Source organism: Takifugu flavidus, chromosome 14, assembly GCF_003711565.1.
Source record: "Takifugu flavidus isolate HTHZ2018 chromosome 14, ASM371156v2, whole genome shotgun sequence".
In the NCBI taxonomy this organism is placed as follows: domain Eukaryota; kingdom Metazoa; phylum Chordata; class Actinopteri; order Tetraodontiformes; family Tetraodontidae; genus Takifugu; species Takifugu flavidus.
Window position 1 is genome coordinate 575,927 of NC_079533.1, and position 17,227 is coordinate 593,153.

At 47.9% G+C, this 17,227-nt stretch overlaps 2 protein-coding genes across 11 annotated transcripts; one reads left to right on the plus strand and one right to left on the minus strand.

The window, feature by feature from the left end:
* Positions 1-5,625: 5,625 nt before the first annotated feature.
* Positions 5,626-12,160, minus strand: LOC130538222 (beta-galactosidase-1-like protein 2). 4 transcript variants are annotated; one of them, XR_008953817.1, is made up of 18 exons: positions 12,024-12,160; positions 11,379-11,633; positions 10,965-11,060; positions 10,604-10,712; positions 10,441-10,533; positions 10,269-10,350; positions 10,137-10,201; positions 9,989-10,073; positions 9,616-9,753; positions 9,429-9,509; positions 9,244-9,353; positions 8,972-9,118; positions 8,298-8,364; positions 8,131-8,209; positions 7,953-8,040; positions 7,776-7,887; positions 7,583-7,699; positions 5,626-6,813 (listed from the first exon to the last, which is right to left on the minus strand). XR_008953817.1 is itself a non-coding variant. In XM_057055632.1 (18 exons), exons 1-18 carry the CDS (start codon positions 12,158-12,160, stop codon positions 5,819-5,821), a joined length of 1,872 nt encoding a protein of 623 aa, XP_056911612.1. In that variant the 3' UTR covers positions 5,626-5,818. The 4 variants fall into 4 exon arrangements, 2 of the variants coding, with proteins under 2 accessions (XP_056911612.1, XP_056911611.1); XM_057055632.1 differs by having other exon boundaries at positions 5,626-5,824; positions 8,293-8,364; XR_008953816.1 differs by having other exon boundaries at positions 7,776-8,040; positions 8,293-8,364.
* Positions 12,161-12,178: 18 nt separating this feature from the next.
* On the plus strand, positions 12,179-16,999 carry ei24 (EI24 autophagy associated transmembrane protein). Of its 7 annotated transcripts, none has more exons than XM_057055652.1 (11): positions 12,179-12,316; positions 13,283-13,418; positions 13,736-13,881; positions 14,737-14,797; positions 14,934-15,000; positions 15,081-15,205; positions 15,905-16,024; positions 16,125-16,236; positions 16,360-16,471; positions 16,578-16,652; positions 16,726-16,999. In XM_057055652.1, exons 2-11 carry the CDS (start codon positions 13,377-13,379, stop codon positions 16,886-16,888), a joined length of 1,023 nt encoding a protein of 340 aa, XP_056911632.1. In that variant the 5' UTR covers positions 12,179-12,316; positions 13,283-13,376; the 3' UTR covers positions 16,889-16,999. The 7 variants fall into 7 exon arrangements, with proteins under 7 accessions (XP_056911632.1, XP_056911630.1, XP_056911633.1 ...); XM_057055650.1 differs by having other exon boundaries at positions 12,194-12,316; positions 13,261-13,418; XM_057055653.1 differs by lacking the exon at positions 12,179-12,316 and adding an exon at positions 12,433-12,671 and having other exon boundaries at positions 13,261-13,418; positions 16,620-16,652.
* The last annotated feature ends 228 nt before the right edge of the window (positions 17,000-17,227 follow it).

Here is a 17,227-nt window from a genome sequence, read left to right on the forward strand (position 1 = left end):
CATGAGTTTAACCGATTCTATCTGCAAATCCCCCCTTGCACTTACGGCTTTTTTGGATGATTCCGATAAAAGTCTCTGAACACTTCATCATTGAGGATGTGACAACAAGGAATGGCCATGTAAGTCATGTAACATTATTACTAATGCCCGAATATTCTATATGTCAGGAAATTACCTCCTTGGTGGAGGACTGAGCTCTCCAAGTGATTGTTTTCTAGTTTAATATTAATCTTGACAGAGATTGCAGATTATGTCAAAAGATTTTTTTATATGAAGAGGCATGAAGAGCTTCTTTATCATAGTCGCATTAATGTATGTTAACTTGACAAGTTTTATACAGAATGTCATATATTTCCTTAAAACACAACGACTCCATGTTCAGGCAACAGTTGTACAATCATAAATATTCAATTCCAATGTTCGAATGCCTTTGTTCTGATTCTTTCTTCCTGAATCGTACTCTTCAGCTTCTCCTCAAATGTTCTCAGTCGTTTCTGAAGGATATTCTTGTCCTCCTTAATCTTCCCTGTGATGTGTTCATATCGAGAATAAAAGCGTTTGACATCCAAAAGCTGCTTTCGAAGATCCTTCAGTCTGCACTTAGCCTCACGTTTCTGTATTCTGAGGATGCCCATCTCCATTTCTTCTTTTGCTGGTGCTAGCCCCAACCATCTACACATTCTTTGGCTCAACGAAGGACTAATTTTCAGCAGCCTGTCATCAAGCCACTTTATTATTTCCTCAAGTTCATCAACCTCCATCTGAATCTTCTCAAACATGATCCTAAAGATGCTATAGATGTATTTTGCCCTGTCCAGCTGCTCTTTGAGGTCTTCAATGCTGTCCCGTGCCAAACGCCTCTGGCTAATTAGAAGACTGATCTCTGCTTGATGCTTCTTCCACTTTGGACTGAAGAACTTGAAATTACTTTTGTATACTGAGGTCTGATTATCCTCTAATTTTTCCACAAGCTTTTTCACAGTGCTACGGAGGGCAAACGTTTCTTTACAGTAATTCTTGATGATGTTCTTGTAAATAAAGAACAGGCGTTGGGTCTTTTTCAGCTGTCCATTTAAGTCATCGCCCCTGTTGATGTCTTCAGACAACTGCTGGTTAATACCATTGATGTTTTCTTCCCAAACTTCAGTTTCCCAAACGAGTTTGTTCTCCTTTTCAACTTGCTCTAATGGAGTACTGCACGCTTCCCTTTCCTGAAGGATTTTGACTCTTTCACGTAGCTTATCCACGTCCTCTGCAAGTTCTTCAATGAGGTTCTCATTGATGCGTTGATGGTTTTGTGTAAACTGTAGCTGCTCTTTCATTTTATTGTGGCTCTCCAGAATTTTCTGGGTTTCAGTATCCAGTCCAATATTGGGGAGGAGGTTCTTCTCATTCTGACAATCAAATATATTTTGAAGGTTTGAAGGTACTGTTTTATTCAGATCCTTGAAATGTTCCTCCAGGGTCACAATGTCTTCCTGTATGTGGCTATTCAATGCATGAATCTGACTATTGGCCTCCTGCAGGTCCTGAATGGCCTGAGAGGGAGTTTTAGTTTGGTCAGTGTTTATTTGTGGAGGACGCTCATCATACTTCATGGAAATATTTTTGTAGAAATGATTTAACTCCTCTTTGTCCATCCGCTCCATTAGTCTGTTCAGATAGTAAAACAAGACACTTTTCTTTTGGTTGTATCTGAAAAGAAGATTCTGATGTTCAGAAAGTAGATGTTCAAGGAATATTTGTGATTCCATTTCTTGTATATGTATTGTCTTAATGTTTAAATTGCTAATGTCAGCAGCTATTTCAACAGTACAGTATAAAGTGTATTCAGTTACATAAACAATTGCAGTTTATCAAGTAGAGGATAAAAGATTGAAAGCTTTAATGTTTGTCTTTGAAGTGCTAAACCAAAGCGGGACCTCACTCAGCTCAGTTTATGTAAAAATGGCTCTTCTCTTAAAACTACTACAGCACTCGTTGGTTGGACCTTTGAAAGGTTAAGGTTAGCGTTAGTGTTAGGTTAACCTAACCCTAACTCTAGGTTTGTAATGCTAAATTTATACAAGTTAAAATGCTGTGTCCAAAACCACACACTCTTTCCCTATTCACTACTCACTACATTGGGGACGTGGATTGAGTGAATTACATAGTGGACTGAGTTTAAAATGATTGTTCGGACACTACGGTGCACATAAAATGACGTCATTGTGTCACATAATAATTACGAACCAGTCGCCAGTAAAAGTGGCCAGGTCCATTTAATTGTTTTAACCCTTTTAAAAGATTTAAAGCTTTAATGTTTGTCTTTGAAGTGCTAAACCAAAGCGGGACCTTATGCAGCTCAGTTTATGTAAAGATGGCTCTTCTCTTAAGACTACTACAGTACTCGTGGTTGGTCTATTGAAGGTGCCTGACCAAATGACGTGGTCCAAATGTCCATGGAGCTTCTCCCCAAACAGGCTGCAGGACTCAAGGTTTTGAGCTTCTCATACATCCAGGCCATATTTATCCATAAAGCTCTCTGTAAGTCAACTGAACTGATGAAAGTAACTGGAAGATTTTGGCTTCTCATCTGAAGAGCTTCTTCACTTCTGACAGGTTTGGTGGAAGAAAAAACTATTTCAGCTTTTGTAGCATCAAAGGGCCAAACGCCCATCATGGTGGGTTAGGTTTCATGAGTTCCCTTCCATTCAGGCTCATTGGTGAAACAAAGGCCCATAGAAACCAGTTGATAGTGGTGCCTATCAGGAGAGTCATTGTGGTCACGTGGCCCAGGTGAAAGTGGAGTGTTTACAGGTGTGTGAAGAGGTGTTTACCTGGTTGGAGAGAGATCTCAGCACTGTTATAGGCAGACAAAAGCTTAACCTTAAACTAGAGCTCATGGGAGACGGGTCCAAATGCACCTGGGCCAGACGGGAGTTAGAATATATAAAAAAAGATTTTTACTACATTAAAAAACAATTCAACAATAGTCAGTGGTGATCTTCAAATATTTGATATTAACACACTTCAACCACCTGTTTTTATGTCCATTAATGAGATCAAACTCCAAAGACAAATTAACATAATTATCAGAAATTAACAAACGACATGGAGGAGGGAAAAACACATTAGTAAGGAATCAAAACCCACATGATCAGTAGACTGAGATAAAGAAAAGAAACAAGGATCGTAAAAAGGAAACAGTAAAATAATAAAGAAAGCGTCACTTGTAGATGTTTAACACCAAAGGGGGACCACATACGATGTGTCCTCTCATACAGCAACTGCTGAAGAATTCAGTCTTATGGGGCTCTAGTGCATCACTGACATTTATTAGCAGTGATCTGAAGCTAAAAGGGACTGTGATCAAAGGAGCTAAACTATCTACCCCAAACACAAAGAGACAGAGCCAATGAATGGCAAGATGGCAGTGGAGCCCTGGAGAGTGGAGCAGAATGGTGCCTAAATCAGGCTCTGGCTTCCCCACCAGAGAGGAGGCTAAGGGGATCAACAGGTTGCAATGGAACCCAGCCAAGAGACAAATGAAGATTAACAAGGGTGCTGGTTAACAGCCATTAAAGAGCCATCACTGACACTGCTGACAGCAGGACAGTGACCATAAGGACAAGATCACGGATACAAGCGGCTGAAATGAGTTTCCTCCGCAGGGTAGCTGGGTGCTCCCTGAGAGGGGGCGAGAAGCTCAGTCACTCAGGAGGAGCTCGGAGTGGAACTGCTGCTCCTTTCATGTTGAGAGGAGTCTGCTGAGGTGGCTCAGGTACCTGTTAGGGATGCCCTCTGGACGCCTCCCTAGGGAGGTCTTCCAGGCATGTCCCCAGGGCAGGATGGAGACAGAGAAGTTAGTGAAGCTCCAGACCTGTCTTAAAGACATAAAGTCCTGGATGTCTTCAAATTTCCTCCTCCTTAACCCAGGAAAACTGAGGTCATGGTGTTTGGTCCTGAACCTCTCAGGGATAGATTAGATCACATGATCACTCTAGATGGGATCTCATTAACATCTAGTCTCTCTGTGAGGAATCTTGGAGTAACTTTTGATCAAAATCTCTCCTTCAACTCACACATTAAATTAGTCTCTAGAAGTGCCTTTTTTCACCTGAGGAACATCTCAAAGATCAGGAAGCTGCTGACCCACCATGATGCTGAAAAGTTAGTCCATGCTTTTGTTACTTCCAGGCTGGACTATTGTAATTCTTTATTATCAGGGTGTTGGGGTCCAGGGTTCTGGGTTGTGTGTTTGGTTTTTCCTGCAGGGGGCTTGGAGGAGGTGATTTGCTGCAGCTGGTGCCGCAGGCGGGCGCACCTGTCGGCAACCTACATCAGGCCACCTATTTAGGGACGGAGCGCCTGTCCACCAGGTTCAGAGAGTTTTGGTGTTTTCTCTGGTCTCCACGTCGCCTTGCAGGAGTGAGGCTTGCGTGGGACTTGACTCCTGTGTTGGCTCCGCTCTGGAGCTCTTTGTCCACTCTGGAAGACTGGACAAGTGCTTCCCTGCGGTCCAGGAGGACTGCGAGTTTGAGTTTGTTAAATAAAGACTAGTTTTTGGAATTTTTATCAACGCGTCTTGCCTGCTTTCGGGTCCTGCAAAAATCCTAACCTCAACACAGGGTGTCCAAACAACTCTTTAAGAGGCCTCCAGCTGATCCAAAATGCTGCAGCCAGAGTTCTGACAGGTATTGACCACAGAGGTCACATGACTCCTGTAATGGCGTCTCTTCAGTGGCTGCCTGTTAAATTTAGAATAATTTTTAAAACCCTTCTTTTGACCTACCAGGTCCTCAGAGGCCTAGCTCCATCCTACCTGGAGGAGCTAGTGATACCTTATCAGCCCAATAGACCGCTCCGCTCTCAGAATGCTGGTCTACTTTTAATTTTGTAGTTCCAGTTACTATCATAGACAGACAGGGGTCCAGAAACATGATCACCTGATCACCAGGATGCTGGAACCCTGATTGATTGCAACAGATGCTATATAAATAAAGATTGATTGATTGATGGATGGATGGAGAGACTGTGTCTCTGGGCTGGCCTGGGAACACCTTGGAATCCTCCCAAAGAGATGGAGGAAGGGTCTGGAGTGAGAACCTCACTGCTTAGCCTGCTGCCTCTGTGACCCTGCCCCAGATAAGCAGAAGATACCGAGACGAGATATATCACGTTTTATCATGTGTTATAACACTCTCTGAAACGTTAATAACACTGGTGTGTTTGGACGAGGGTTTTTTGGTGATGTTGCTGTAGTGACGTGTTTCGTTCACATCAACACCTCTTGAGCTATTGGAAAGTTTCTGACCACTAAAGATGCTCATCTTGTCCAGTCTTGTTTCCCTCTCAACTCTTGTCCTTTCATCATAATCGATGATGGAGGCGGCAGATTCTAGATGCTGATGAGTATGTAGATCTAGACGTGGTGTGTGTTGATGCTTGTGTATAGTGTGTGTCTGCCACTTTGTGCACCAATTGTGGAGGAGTCAGGGTCACCCCTCCAGACCACAGGCCACAAGCAGCACAGCTAGAACAGAACAGCCAATGAGCCTCCAGGACAAGAGACCAGGGCTGCACTGTTCTGGAGAAACTAGGAATCTTGGATTATTTGCTTGGAACTAAGATCACGACATTCAATTACTGTTTCCACAAAATGTTTATTGAACTGGTGAACTTTAACAAAAGAAAAGTTAGCAATAAGTGAAACAGGTGAATGTAGACATGAAGATGTTGATGAAGATGAGTGAACTCGATTTTCTCAAGTAAAAACCAGTGTTGATGAGGTCAGCAGACGTTTGCTGATACATGATCAGATTACGCGCCATCAACTTCATCGCTGGAAGAGAAATGCTAAAGTTTGCTGATGAAGAAAGACGATTTGATCTAAATGCTTAAGAAATAAAAGTTCTTCAGGCTTTGCATGTTTTCAATGAGGTCACTGTATGAAACGAGCTTTGATACATGCGTCAATTACCAACAAGTAAATAAATACGTAAAAAGTAAGTAAATAAATACGTAAATCAATGTGTGCCACATGCTGCCTGCGCAAAGGGAAGGGTGGTGGGACTAGAGCCCACGCACGCACACTCACATGCACACGTTGCAACACACACCTGCTTGTTTTCTACCTGATGCTGCCGATTCTCAGCGTGATGGGACGTGAGTCCTAGGCTGAGATCCGTCCAATACCAAGTGTGGAGGAGGCCAAACAGGCCAAAACAGCCAGGAACTGACCATGAGGACCAGAACGGCCGAGATCCTCCTGATCTGAGGGCTTCTCAAGAACATTTCTAAAGAGTCTTCTTCATTTCCAAACTCTTCAAAATGTCCCATTTTTAACCAGAACTGAGGCAAGGTTCAAAAACTGCAGGCGTTCACTAATAATTGTCACTAATAATCCTAATAATCACTATCAATACTACTGATCATCACACTAGTGTCATCTCCACTGTCATCGGCCTGTTTTTGCTGGCTCCCACATAATATCACATAAAACCTGCGATTACAGAGAACAAAGGTTAGTTTTATGATGCAGAGTTTCTGTATTTATGCTTTTATCTACTTCCTCCTATATCAATCTCTATTCTGTGTAATAAGTACAGCTCCTTTCTCTGTAATTTAATTCTGAACTTTAATTACATTTAATTGACTATAGGTGTCACGCTATTTACATTGTCTAATTTGATCTTATTCCAAATATTTTCACATAAAAATGACGAGCAGTGAAATGGTGAATCTTCATTAGAGGTCAGCAGCCATGCCAAGATCCGGTGTGTCCTCAAAGTGGACTGAGTAGTCTCCCTCTTGCTCCTCAAACACAATAACCTTCATTTAGGAGGAAGAGATCTCATATGAACACATTAAATTGCAATAGTTCCAGTCAGCAGGTTGACATCAACGCTTTTGTTGCTTGTGTACTTTAAAGGGCTCATTTCCTGGTCATACACCACCGTTGTTCTTCATCAAAGGTTAAACACAAGCAGTGGAGAACATCTTTACTAAGACAGTAGCTGGACACACGTCCTCTGTCCTCACATCGGTCCCCTGCTCTCGGCCGTCAGCCCTCACCCAACACCCCGTACACTCTGGCCACGCCCCTTCCCTGTTGTAGTCCCAAACTAGAATATTTATGGATTTTAGGAAGTCTTGTGTCTCACCAGAAGTGAGTGTCACACATAAGATCCAGAAAGATCAGAGCTATAAAAAGCCACGTATGGACAGAGGAATCCATAGAGTTCGTCTGTCCGTCGGAACATCTCATTGCAACAACGTTTTGCTGATTTGTAATTGTCTTGGCTGTTATTGCCGACTGCATTTCATCGGCCTTGTTATGTACTTTTGTCCAGTATTGACCATTGGTCAGTAGAGGAAAAGGGCCCGTTCCAGACCTCCAGGTCCAGCCTGGAAAGGTCTGCTGTTTAGTGTCAGGTGTCCAAAACGCAACAAATTAAAAACCTCTCAAAGCTTTTGTCAGAGTAACTGACTCAATGCCCAACACTCTCTGGCACAGCATGCACGCCGAGGCCACAAGCACATCGAAGCACAGTACTCCACAACAGAAGGCAAAAAAGCAAACGTAAATCACAATCTGCACCTGGTTGATTCCACTGTTGAGAAAGGGACCAGGAAGATAGAGTGTTTGCTGGGGGCCGATCGACCAGTACCGGCCGAGGTTCAGCCCATTAATGAAGACCACACCTTTCTTCCAAGCCTGTGGATCCAAACAAACAGCGTTGCTCCAACTTCTCCATTAATTCTAAATGCTGAAAATGATTCCTCTCACTCACTGGCAGCTTCACGAACGTGTCACTTGGATAACCGTAAACAAAAATCTTCCCCAGGAAGAACCCAGGAAATGTGGGCCCTTCAGAAAGGGTCTTCCAAGGTGCCTGGTAAAGGCTGGCAGAGAACGTCCTCATCATTAGAGCATTAGAGAGAGAGAATGCAGATCTGCTGACACAAACCTGTCGATAAAGCTGGGTTTCATGTCAAGGCTATAGATTGTGAAATCCCGCAAGGGGATATTGTTTAGCAGGATTTCCCCAACAAGGCCTGGAAACACAGAGGCCACATTAGCTTGAACAGTAACGAGCGAGCGCTCCCTGAAGAGCAGTTCGAGCACAGCGAGCAGTCGTCAGTCACCTTTGCGCTGCTTGTCCAGGCCGCCACCCTGGTGGACACGCCCACAATTTTCCACCAATAAGCTCAAGGTGCGGGGTCCCTAAAGAGAGTTTGGATTTTACAACTGAAAACTGGATGGTGCAGACGCCCAGCGGCCTTCAGTGCCTGGCCTCAGTACTGTACCTTACCACCAGGAACTGCCAGTTCCAGCCGCTTGTGCTTGAGGAGGCCGATGTAGCTTCTGTCTACAAACACCTACAGGGAAATGATGGAACAACTGCTGCAGTACTGCGCATCGGTAGTAGTTCGACAACATACTCATTAACGGGAACGCAGCGATGAACGGGTCTCCGCCCACTTCCTGTGCACCCGTTCCATTCACCCTCGGCCCTGGATCAGTATTGGGCGTCCTTTCCTGTTACCACCGGGGGCGCTGTTAAATATTGCTGCATCCCCGGCGGAGCCCTCGTCATGCACAGAAAGTTTCAAGTATTACGAAGACATATCTAGTAACAAGGGCTGTTTAAAGTGATCTAGGGTGGATCTCTACTTTCTTACTTCTTTGATCTCTTTTTAATTGGCTTTTGTTATGCTATTCTTTATTTCTGCCCTTCTTCTTTGTGTTTCTCTCTTTTATCTTTATTTTCTGTCTTTGATCTTCACGTGTGGGCGGGGCTTTCCTGTTAAATACCATTAACTAAAGCCCTCCTAACCACACTGGAATCCACCCAGCCATTCCAGTTTGTGCCAGCTAATGTTGAATGTGGTACTAACGCCCGACTTTCTCTTAGAGGTTGATTGAAAAGTCTCGTGATGTAGAAAAGGTTACCAGCGCTGATCTCCAGGGCTCCTGAAGACTTACTAGAGCTCGGTCTCGGACACTGTCTCCTGATTTTAGCGACCCCCCGCTGGTGATGGTAGTCTCGTACAGCGTGTACCCGTACGCCTGTCCGTTGTTGTTGTTCACAGGGAGGTTCTCCATATTAACCGGCTTGGGTGACCTGAAGGGCTACATCCAATCAACAGACAACAAAGTTCATAAAAGCTGTTTTCCACCCAGAACTTATTTGGGCCATTCGGCAACATGTCAGGAGGGTTGAAATGAAATAAAACATACTTTTCAATAAAACATACCCCCTCGGTGTAGCTCAAAGCATCCCACAGAGACAAGTGCTGGTACGTGACGGCTGGTTCATAAGACTCCCTGTAATGTAGAGCCGGCGGCTCGGGGAGAACACGGCCTCCTGGGTTTAACAGACAGGACGACGTGAGTGGAGGTCGACTGATTACGTGACTTTAGGTGAAACGAATCCCCATACTGGTAAATCGAGACAGTAAATCCCGTAGGATGTGATACTTTGGCGTGTATTCCCCGGCTTCAGACAGAGGAGCGTCGTAATCTGAAAAAGAGCGATTAATTATCATCTTTTAAAAGGGTCTGTGTTGAGGAGGTCCAACACTATGGCATCAATAATTCAGATGGAGCCTAAGACAAAGGGCACCCACCATAACTGGGAACCAGTGCTTTATATGAAGGCTCCCCAAGTGCTCCAGTCATGAATCCAAAGCTAGAGCCTCCGTGGAACATGTACAGATTGACGGACATGCCTTGGCTCACGAGCTCCCTCGCTGCCGACACCATATCTGCCATGTGTCCACGGGAAATACGTCATTATTGGGAACATCCATGCGCACGTTGTGCAACAATGAGACAGTTGGTGTGCCCAGCAGCAACATGCAACCAGCCCACACGTTAGCCACCAGATCAAGTCCATGTTTCACGATTGCTACTTTTAATTTTACTGTGTTTTTAAAGAGCAAGGTCCTAGTAGAGTACTGAATAAAGTCTCTTCCTCTAAACTTTGGGAGACGGTCTTACCCTCAGGGGGAAGCACGTGATGAAGCTCTCCCCAAACATCATACCAACCAGTCCAGAGGTCCATCACCATGGTGGGGCTGCTGGGCTGGAGGACAGTAGTAAACGTCATGTGTCCTCAGGTGATGGTCGCCACTCGTGTCTCACTGACCTGAAGAGCACGTAGGTCCTGCACGTGTCTCTGGTTGACCTTCTGCAGCTTGACTGCTCTAATGGCTGAGAGAGTCCATGAGGTGAGTGTGTCCACGTGCACGTGAGCGTGTGGGTAGTGTCGCCTGCATACCTCCATCAACACCTCCCCACTCCAAAGTGTCGAGGCGGTCTGAGGTGAGCAGGAGCTCGCTGATCCCGCGGGACTTCAAAGCCTTTCAGGATTCAACAGGATTTCAGTCTCCACATGTGTCCAGGAGGTGGCGCGGTTGAGCAACTTTCCAGGACAACAACAATCACATTACCTCTTTGATGAAAAGCAGGTAACTGTCATCCTTTGCAAAAGAGCCGTACTCATTTTCCACCTGCACAGCAACGATGGGGCCTCCCTTTTTAAACTAAAACAACAGAAGTTAGGTTTTAATAAGCGTTAACGGCCACGGTCGAAACTGGGTCAGAAGGTTTTACCTGCAGTGGGACCATCTTCGGGATAAGTTTGTCAAAATAGACGTTGACGGCCTGAGTGAAGCCTGGGTACATTGTCCTCAGTCTCATGCTGCTGTCCCTGAGGAGCCAGCTGCACAGACAGGACACGAGACGCTGGCTTAGGCATGGAGTCACCCAGGAACAAGAGTCAGTCTGTGCAGCCCATAATAGACAAAGCCTGGGCTGGTCCCCCTTTCACCCGAGCAGTGGCCACTTCCAGCCTTGCATACAGGGTTTGAGTGTACGTGTACATTCTTCTACACACACACACACACACACACACACACACACACACACACACACACACACACACACACACACACACACACACACACACACACACCTTGGTAGCCCTCCCAGGTCCAGCTCAGATGAAATATAAGGCCCGGGACGTAAAATCACCCACAGGCCTAAATCAGCAGCCAGGTTGATGAAGGCCCTGATGGGAGAGAGGATCGAACCCACTTTAGAGTGAATCAAATCCAGAGTCATCAATTAAAATTGCCACAATTTCTGTTTCAAAAGACAAAGGACGCTCCTTGACAACAGCGGTTTGGATGTGGTGTAGTAACGCGTTGGCAGGCGGCGCCTCTGGGCGTCTCTATAGCAACAGAGCACCGATGGCGACCAGAAAAATACACCTGAGAACAGGTGGTGTCAGAGACGACAGGCGAGCCTCTTTCACGTTCACGGCGGCCTCGGCCAGAGTTCAGTGCTAGGATGTGCACGGCTGAAGGGAGAGGGGAAGGATCCTTACTCCAGATCCAGCTGGGACTGGAAGCTGAAGACCTCTTTCTGTGGCTGGTGCAGACTCCAGGGCACAGCCGTCGTCAGAGTGTTGATACCACAGGCCTTCATTTTCAACAAGCGGTCCCTCCAGTAGGGCCGGGGCACCCGGAAATAGTGGACCGACCCCCCGAGGATCTGGAAGGGCTGTCCCTCCAGGAGGAACTGGGTCGAGTTTGCACTCAGGCCAGCCCGCCTGCCGAGTCTCTCCTGCCTCCTTGGAAGACTGGAAGTAGAATCTCATTTGTCTCACAGTCACATCAGCACATTAGCATTATAAGGGGGTTCTGGACGGGTCCAGTTCACTGGCACCCTTCACTTTAGTGGAATGGAAACCATCGTGTGTCAACTAAACAAACTATAATCAATGCAGTTCAAATTCCCTGGGAGAAACTGATGAAGTAGGAAGTGAATCAGTGATAACCAATATTACGTCATATTTATACTAAAGTAACTAGTCTCACTCACAGTAATGACCTGGCGTCACGTGTCCCTGATCATTTATGTCATTATTATTAGCATCGTCAGCGTTATCATCATTATTACTGCATAATCAGCTGTTTAATCTACATGACGTCATTCAGGTTCAGCAACAACTAAAGTGGACAAAACTCACCCGAAAAAGACGCACGCGATGAAGCCCACAGCGCCCAGGCAGATGAGTGCATTTCTTTTATGCACGTTTCGGATGCTCAAGACAACCATGGAGTCCAGATGAGCTCTTTGCCACTCACGCGCTTTAACAGCGCTCATCTCCAGCGGGCGTGAGGAGCGCGCCGCCCTCGGGAGCGAGCATCGCCGCCCTCATTAGGGTGTGTCAGGGACGGCTCATCAGCGAACCATCATGAAATGAGCTTTTGGTGTTATCCCAAGTCCTGTAAAGAAACAACCGAGGCGCTTTCCTTCCTGGTACGTATTGATAAGGTAATTAAAATCACTGAAGTTAAACTGGATATTGCGCTGCTTTGCTTTTAAATGTACCTCATTGTCTTTATACCTAAACTAGATGTATTAGTAGGTAACAAATGAATAAATACCGCAGGCATATTTAGTGTAGTATTTAGTGCACACACGCTGTACTATAAAATTGTAATCGTGCCATTTTTGTGCTACGCGAGACTACATTTCCCAGAATCCCTCGAAACCGGAGCTTGCGCAATTTGTTTTTCACGGCCCGGGGCTCTTGTGTCGTGGTGTTGTGGTCACTTTAAAGGTGTAGAAGAAAGTTAAGAAGCAAATCAAATAGTTTTATCTGCCATATGAGGTAAGGAAGCGCGAAAGACTAATTCTGTGCTCCGCGTTTAAACTGCCAAGCTCGTAGAGACGCGTGTTTTTGCCGAGCGGCACCAACAACAGTAGCGGCTAGCTAACAATACAGAGCTAAAGCTCCTTCTGAAGCTTCAACTAAGGCTTATTCAACCGGACAGTCCTTAATTCAGTCCTGATTCTTCACACCAAGAATCGGTGGAGACATTCTGCTGACGCTATCTAGGTAGATAGATAGATAGATAGATAGATAGATAGAAATAAGTGCAGTGTTTGAGAAGCGGTTCTGTAAATTCAGCTTCAGTAGGAAGGTTCTATTAAGTGCTTGATGTCCTCAGAAGATCGAAGCAGACAAACCTGGATTACAGTTGAGGTTCCTTTGATGTGGACCTTGATATCAGTGTAATAAGCATGTAATAATGCACATTTCCCCAAAGACAGCAACATGGTGCTGCCACAGATTCTTGTTTAAGGACATGGCTAGTTTAAAAACACCACGTTCATTTATCCTTCTTTACTAGGCTTTAGGGGTTTGGAGGGCATGTAAATGATCCTTTTGTTACTCTCCATGCTGTTGCATCCTGGAGCTCTTCTTCTTGTGTGGAGCAGGTGAATGGTGAGAAGGTTCCTGCCATGAGAAGTGGCCCTCCAGCCACCAGCTCCCCCGTTGTCTGCACTTGATGGATGTGCTGCTGCTCCAGAGATGACCGACAGCATCCGGACCTTCCTTCGTAATGTGGCCACGGTCAGTCCACGCACGCCAACACACAGTCTCATGTAGCGACCCCCTTAGTTCCACGATGGTAAGTGGGGTCACAGCAGGTCCGGTTGGCTGGGAGCTGTCCTGGTGTTGCCAGCTGACTGGACAGGCTGGAGGCGGACTGCTGTAAGATCCTCCTATAGATCCTATAGTGTTATCACCTAAACTAGGTGACAGATGGGAGATGAAGGGAAGACGAGACTTGCTTCTGTCGTCACAAGTGTTCAGATGACTGAGGAGAGAGAAGGTGCTTCCAGAAACATTCACTTCAATTATTTGCTGTTTCACACTGGAATTTCTAGGGAATCAAGGATTCCATATTGGGGATCGGAACGATTTCCAAATTAGACGTCCGCATCCAGCAGAAACGGGAAGAGCAGCGCAGGAGGAGGGTGAGCGGGGCCCTGGCCCAGCGACGGGCCCAGAGTGAGGAACGCAAGCACGACGTGTAAGAAGAAAACGTGCTTCTTTTTCAAGGCTTGTTTTTGAAGTGTTAGCATGAAGTTAACTTGGACCTGATGTGAAACTAGCGTGTTGTCAGAAACCAAAGACAAAGCTAATGTTCTACAGCCCAGCAGGAAGTCCCTTGGTGCCGTCTGATAAATTAGCATGAGCATGTTGTGGCTACGGCTTCCAGCTACGCTATAGCTAACCTCATCAAATGCTCTTGAGAGTCAGAGCTCCACCTATATCCTCCATCCTATATCGTCTATAGGATGGCGGATATAGGCAGTGGTGATCAGATAGCAGCGCGCCCCAGGGTCAAAGCCCCTCCTTATCAACGTGCACTGAACCTTCATGCTGGCGGGGGAGAGGAACCACAGGAGAAGCAGCATCTGCTAGGCTAACGCTGCTCTTCTGCTGGCTGCCGCATCACATCCTGCTCTGGCTTTAACCAGTCAGCGCGGAGGAAACCTCGAGCCCCCCCGGGAGCGTGACTCTGACATAGGGTCTCAGTGAGGCCCCGTCAGAGGTCCTGGAATGGCCCCCCAGGTGGAGCCACTGGGCCTGGGCCCAGCTAAGGGGATGGCTGGAGCGCTGTCTTAGTGCTCGTTAATTCTCCCGAGACACGCGTGTAATGGTGGCAGTTTGGTTCCGGACGGTCCAGTCTGACGGGGCCGACGGTCCGGTCTGACGGGGCCGACGGTCCGGCCTGACGGTCCGGTCTGACGGGGCCAGCGGTCCGGCCTGACAGGGCCGACGGTCCGGTCTGACGGTCCGGTCTGACGGGGCCGACGGTCCGGTCTAACGGGGCTGACTCTGAGGTGTTACTAAGGGTCGTCTGTGTTTCCCTCTTTTCCAGCGAGCCCAAAGTCGCCAGCAGGATATTGCAGTGCTGCGCCTGGAATGGAGGAGTGTTCTGGGTGAGTATGGAACAAGTCTGCTGGACTTCGGGCCACGAAGGGAGGCAGGGTGGAGCCGACCCTGCATGTGGAGGGAGAGCTGGCAGCTCTGGTCCCGTTCCCGGCGTTCCCGTTAAGGTTCTTGTTCTCTCTCCAGCTCAGTCTGTTCCTCTTCTACCGGGTCTTTATTCCAATGCTGCAGACTCTCACCGCAAAAATCATTGGTAGGTGTGAGTGCCGGGGACAGGGTGCAGCTCCTGAGACCTGCTCCTGAGCTGAGGCTAAACCCGCCTTTCTGACCCAGGTGACCCGTCCCTCCATGGCAGCGTTTGGGCCTGGCTAGAGTTCATCTTGACCTCTGTCTTCGGCGCCCTCTGGGTCCTCCCGTTGTTTGTCCTCAGCAAGATCGTCAACGCAATCTGGTTCCAGGTAAGGTGCCGGGAATGGAACCGCCCCTTTCAGGGTGAAGGCAGGATCCTTGCTCAAGGGCACCTCGGCACTGAGGACAACTCATGACATCACATCTCAGTTGTTAGAAAATAAAGGCTCAAATTTCAGATCTCGAAAAGTTGAGCCGCTCAAAAGTATTTGCACACATTTAAGTATGAAACATTGGGAGGAATTGGGGGTGTCCCACCCTGATGTGGGCAGCAGAACCGGGGGTGTCCCACCTGGGTGTGGGCAGCAGAACCGGGGGTGTCCCACCTCCATGTGGGCAGCAGAACTGGGGGTGTCCCACCTGGGTGTGGGCAGCAGAACCGGGGGTGTCCCACCTTGAGGTGGGCACCAGAACCGGGGGTGTCCCACCTGGGTGTGGGCGGCAGAACCGGGGGTGTCCCACCTCGGTGTGGGCAGCAGAACCGGGGGTGTCCCACCTTGAGGTGGGCACCAGAACCGGGGGTGTCCCACCTCCATGTGGGCAGCAGAACCGGGGGTGTCCCACCTCCATGTGGGCAGCAGCTTTGGGGGTGCCCCACCTCCAGGTGGGCAGCAGAACCGGGGGTGTCCCACCTCCATGTGGGCAGCAGAACCGGGGGTGCCCCACCTCGATGTGGGCAGCAGAACCGGGGGTGTCCCACCTCCATGTGGGCAGGGCAGCAGCTCTGAATGGTCCCTCCTGTGTTGCAGGACATTGCTGATTTGGCCTTCGAGGTGTCTGGATGTAAAGCACAAGCGTTCCCCAGCATCAGTAAGAGCATCGCTGACATGCTGTTCAACCTGCTGCTGCAGGCCTTGTTCCTCATTCAGGTACACTTGTCATGACTGCTCACACACACATGGTCACATGTCCAAATGCCTCCTCCTCCTCCTCCTCCTCGTGGTTTAAAGGCTGCCCCGTCGTTCCCAGGGTATGATCGTTAGCCTCTTCCCCATTGATGCCATTGGGCAGATGGTCAGCCTTCTCCACATGTCTCTGCTCTATTCGCTCTACTGCTTCGAGTACCGCTGGTTCAACAACGGTGAGCTGCACACACACACACACACACACACACACACACACACACACACACACACACACACACCCAGCAGCGGTCTGCTGGGTCTGAAGGGTGCTGAAGTCTGCCTCTTTGTGTCTGCTGGAGGTGTGGAGATGCACCAGCGGCTGTCCAACATCGAGAGGAACTGGCCGTATTACTTTGGCTTTGGTTTGCCCATGGCTCTGCTCACCGCGCTTCCTTCCTCGTACATCATCAGGTAGCGCCCCCCACCGCCGCGGCGTGCTTGACCGCGGCCACGCATTGGTTGTTTGATGGACACCATTCAGGCGGGATGTGATGGGGGTCTCTGTGCTCTGTTGTAGTGGTTGCTTGTTCTCCATCCTCTTTCCTCTGTTCATCATCAGCGCTAACGAAGCCAAGACGCCAACGACGCCGTAGTGAGTGTTGCAGCAACACAACATGCTGGTTCGCACTGGCGCCGCCTGAAACGGCTCTTTTCACCTTTTTCAGCCACTTCCAGCTGCGCCTCTTCTCTCTGGTCGTGCTCATCAGCAATAAGCTTTTCCACAAGACGGTCAACCTCCAGTCTGCTCTGATGTCCTCTGCCTCCTCGGAACGACTGGCGTCCCCTCACACCTCCCCGACGCGCCACAGACAGCTGCCGGCTCAATGACGGCGGCCGCAGGGGAACCCTCGCCGTCAGTTTTGTACAGTGTGCCATTTGAATGATTCTCCTCTGAAGATTCCGAGACACAGATGATGTCATTAAAACACTTGAAAGCAAGTCTGCCCTCAGAAGTGGTGTGTCATGCTATCTGTTAGCTTCCTGTTGTGGGTGGACCCAGGGAACGGAGCGGTGCACGGGATGAGCGGCACAAGCTGCCCTTCGGGAGGTGGTTTCAGGGCACTAGCTGACACCACACAGGTGACTTTCATTTACACACAGGTTAATGAAGATGGTGTCGTTATATTGAGCTGTTCCATACAAAACCATGTCTATTAAAGGCCTGTT

Excerpts from the sequence above, each read along its gene's own strand:
- LOC130538222 (XM_057055631.1), bottom strand. The coding sequence starts at position 12,160 with ATGAGCGCTGTTAAAGCGCGTGAGTGGCAAAGAGCTCATCTGGACTCC. Across the intron at positions 9,754-9,988 it reads TCACGTGCTTCCCCCTGAGG|ATATGGTGTCGGCAGCGAGG; the intron begins GTAAGACCGTCT and ends GACACATGGCAG. Across the intron at positions 8,210-8,292 it reads TGGCAGTTCCTGGTGGTAAG|GGACCCCGCACCTTGAGCTT; the intron begins GTACAGTACTGA and ends AACTCTCTTTAG.
- ei24 (XM_057055652.1), top strand. The coding sequence starts at position 13,377 with ATGACCGACAGCATCCGGACCTTCCTTCGTAATGTGGCCACG. Across the intron at positions 15,206-15,904 it reads TCAACGCAATCTGGTTCCAG|GACATTGCTGATTTGGCCTT; the intron begins GTAAGGTGCCGG and ends CCTGTGTTGCAG. Across the intron at positions 16,237-16,359 it reads GTACCGCTGGTTCAACAACG|GTGTGGAGATGCACCAGCGG; the intron begins GTGAGCTGCACA and ends TGTCTGCTGGAG.